This window comes from Chiloscyllium plagiosum, unplaced genomic scaffold, assembly GCF_004010195.1.
Source record: "Chiloscyllium plagiosum isolate BGI_BamShark_2017 unplaced genomic scaffold, ASM401019v2 scaf_55546, whole genome shotgun sequence".
Taxonomy (NCBI): Eukaryota; Metazoa; Chordata; class Chondrichthyes; order Orectolobiformes; family Hemiscylliidae; genus Chiloscyllium; species Chiloscyllium plagiosum.
Genome location: NW_025204277.1, coordinates 4,037 through 5,873, shown reverse-complemented (window position 1 = coordinate 5,873; position 1,837 = coordinate 4,037). Strand labels below are relative to the sequence as shown.

Sequence of the window (1,837 nt, the reverse complement as noted above, 5' to 3'; positions counted from 1 at the left end):
GTGGATCACCATCTTTGGATCTGTTTCTTATTCATTCTGTCAGAATGCCTAACTGGATTGGTCAGTATTAAATTTAAAATTGCCATTTCTTGGCCCAGTCACTTGAAAGATAAAAAGATTCTTCATGTTTATACAGGATAACATCTAAACATTACTGATTGAAAATAAATTCTCAAACACAGATGAAGTTAATGAGGACCTTAGCGATAGAGTCGTAGTTTTTATTCAATAAGGGCTGGCTGTGTTGAAATTTGGGATATGTGGACTTGGCTGAGGCTGACAACACAATTCAATAATAGGTAAAAATATTGAAAGGCCTGGATCTGGTTGCTATTGCATCGCCAGTTTAATTCAATACTTTGGAGAGGCCTTTAATTGCCGCTGGGCAGTGGGAATGACAGCCCTTAACATCAAAGCTGCATTGACCAAGTGTGGCGTCAAGGAGCCCTGGCAAAACTGGAATCAATGGGTATTGGGGTGGGGGGGCAAACACCACTGGTTAGAGTCATACCTCTGGAAGATGGTTGGGGTTGTTGGTGATCAGTCATCTCAGCTCCTGGGCATCTCTGCAGGAGTTCCTCAGGGTAGTGTCCCAGGCCCAACCATCTATAGCTGCTTCATCAATGACCTTCCCTCCATCATAAGGTCAGAAGTGGGGATGTTCGCTGATGATTGCACAATGTTCAGCAATTCCTCAGATACTGAAGCAATCCATGTTCAAATGTGACAAGATCTGGACAATATCTAAGCTTGGGCTGACCAGTGGCAAATAACATTCAGGCTACAAAAATGCTAAGCAATGACCATCTCCAAGATCATCCCTTGACATTCAATGGCATCACTGAATCCCCCACTGTTGACATCCAGGGGGTTACCATTGACCAGAAACTCAACTGGCCTTGCCACATAAACACAGCGGCTACAAGACCAGGTCAGAGGCTGGGAATACTGCGGTGAGTAACTGACCTCCTGACTCCCGAAAGCCTGTCCACCATCTACAAGGTACAAGTCAGGAATATGATGGAATACTCGCCTGGATGGAGGCAGCTCCAACAACATTCAGGAAGTTTGACACCATCCAGGATAAAGCAACCCACCTGATTGGCACCACATCCACAAACATCCACTCCCTCCACCACCAGCGCTCAGTAGCAGCAGTGTGTACCATCTACAAGGTGCACTGCAAAAATTCACCAAAGATCCTCAGACAGGACCTTCCAAACCCACAGCCACTTCCATCTAGAAGGACAAGGGCAGCAGATACATGGGGACAGCAGCCCCTGCAAGTTCCCCTTGAAGCTGTTGGAAATATATCAACATTTCTTCACTGTTGCCAGGTCAAAGTCCTGGAATTCTCTCCCTAAGGGCAGTGTGGGTCAACCCACAGCAGGTGGACTGCAGCTGTTCAAGAAGGCAGCTCACCCCCACCTTCTCAAGGGGGCAACTAGGGACGGGGTAATAAATACTGGGCCCAGCTGGTGAGAACCATGTCCCATATGCAAAAGAAACACTCCCCAAGTGAGAATTGATTTCTGTTAAATGTAATGTGATGTTTTGCTTTGTTGCCAGTTATTAATGTGGATAGCAGAGACAGGCACCTAACTAACCTCATCCGGCAGGCAGAGGAGCTTTTGAATGACCTGTCCTCTGAGAGGCTGAGCAACTCACTCAGCCACAACAACGCAGAGAAACAGAAACAACGTCGAGCCTGCGAGTCACGATACAAACTGTACAAACAAATGAAAGCACAGGTTACAACAGCAAGTAAGAGTCTCCTCAACAGAACGATCAGAGCAATAATGGATCCCCAAGAGGGAGTTACAGACTGGAATCTAAT

The 1,837-nt window shown here is 46.3% G+C and overlaps 1 protein-coding gene across 1 annotated transcript in view; it reads left to right on the top strand.

Annotated features, from left to right (window-relative positions):
* Positions 1 to 1,454: 1,454 nt before the first annotated feature.
* The window catches only part of LOC122546363 (ankyrin repeat and fibronectin type-III domain-containing protein 1-like), a gene marked incomplete at its 3' end in the record, with an annotated part of 4,050 nt that continues 3,667 nt past the window's right edge, over positions 1,455 to 1,837 (top strand). Inside the window, exon 1 of the mRNA XM_043685098.1 lies at positions 1,455 to 1,764. Within this exon, the coding sequence (XP_043541033.1) occupies positions 1,740 to 1,764 (25 nt within the window). The remainder of the gene's footprint in view (positions 1,765 to 1,837) is intronic.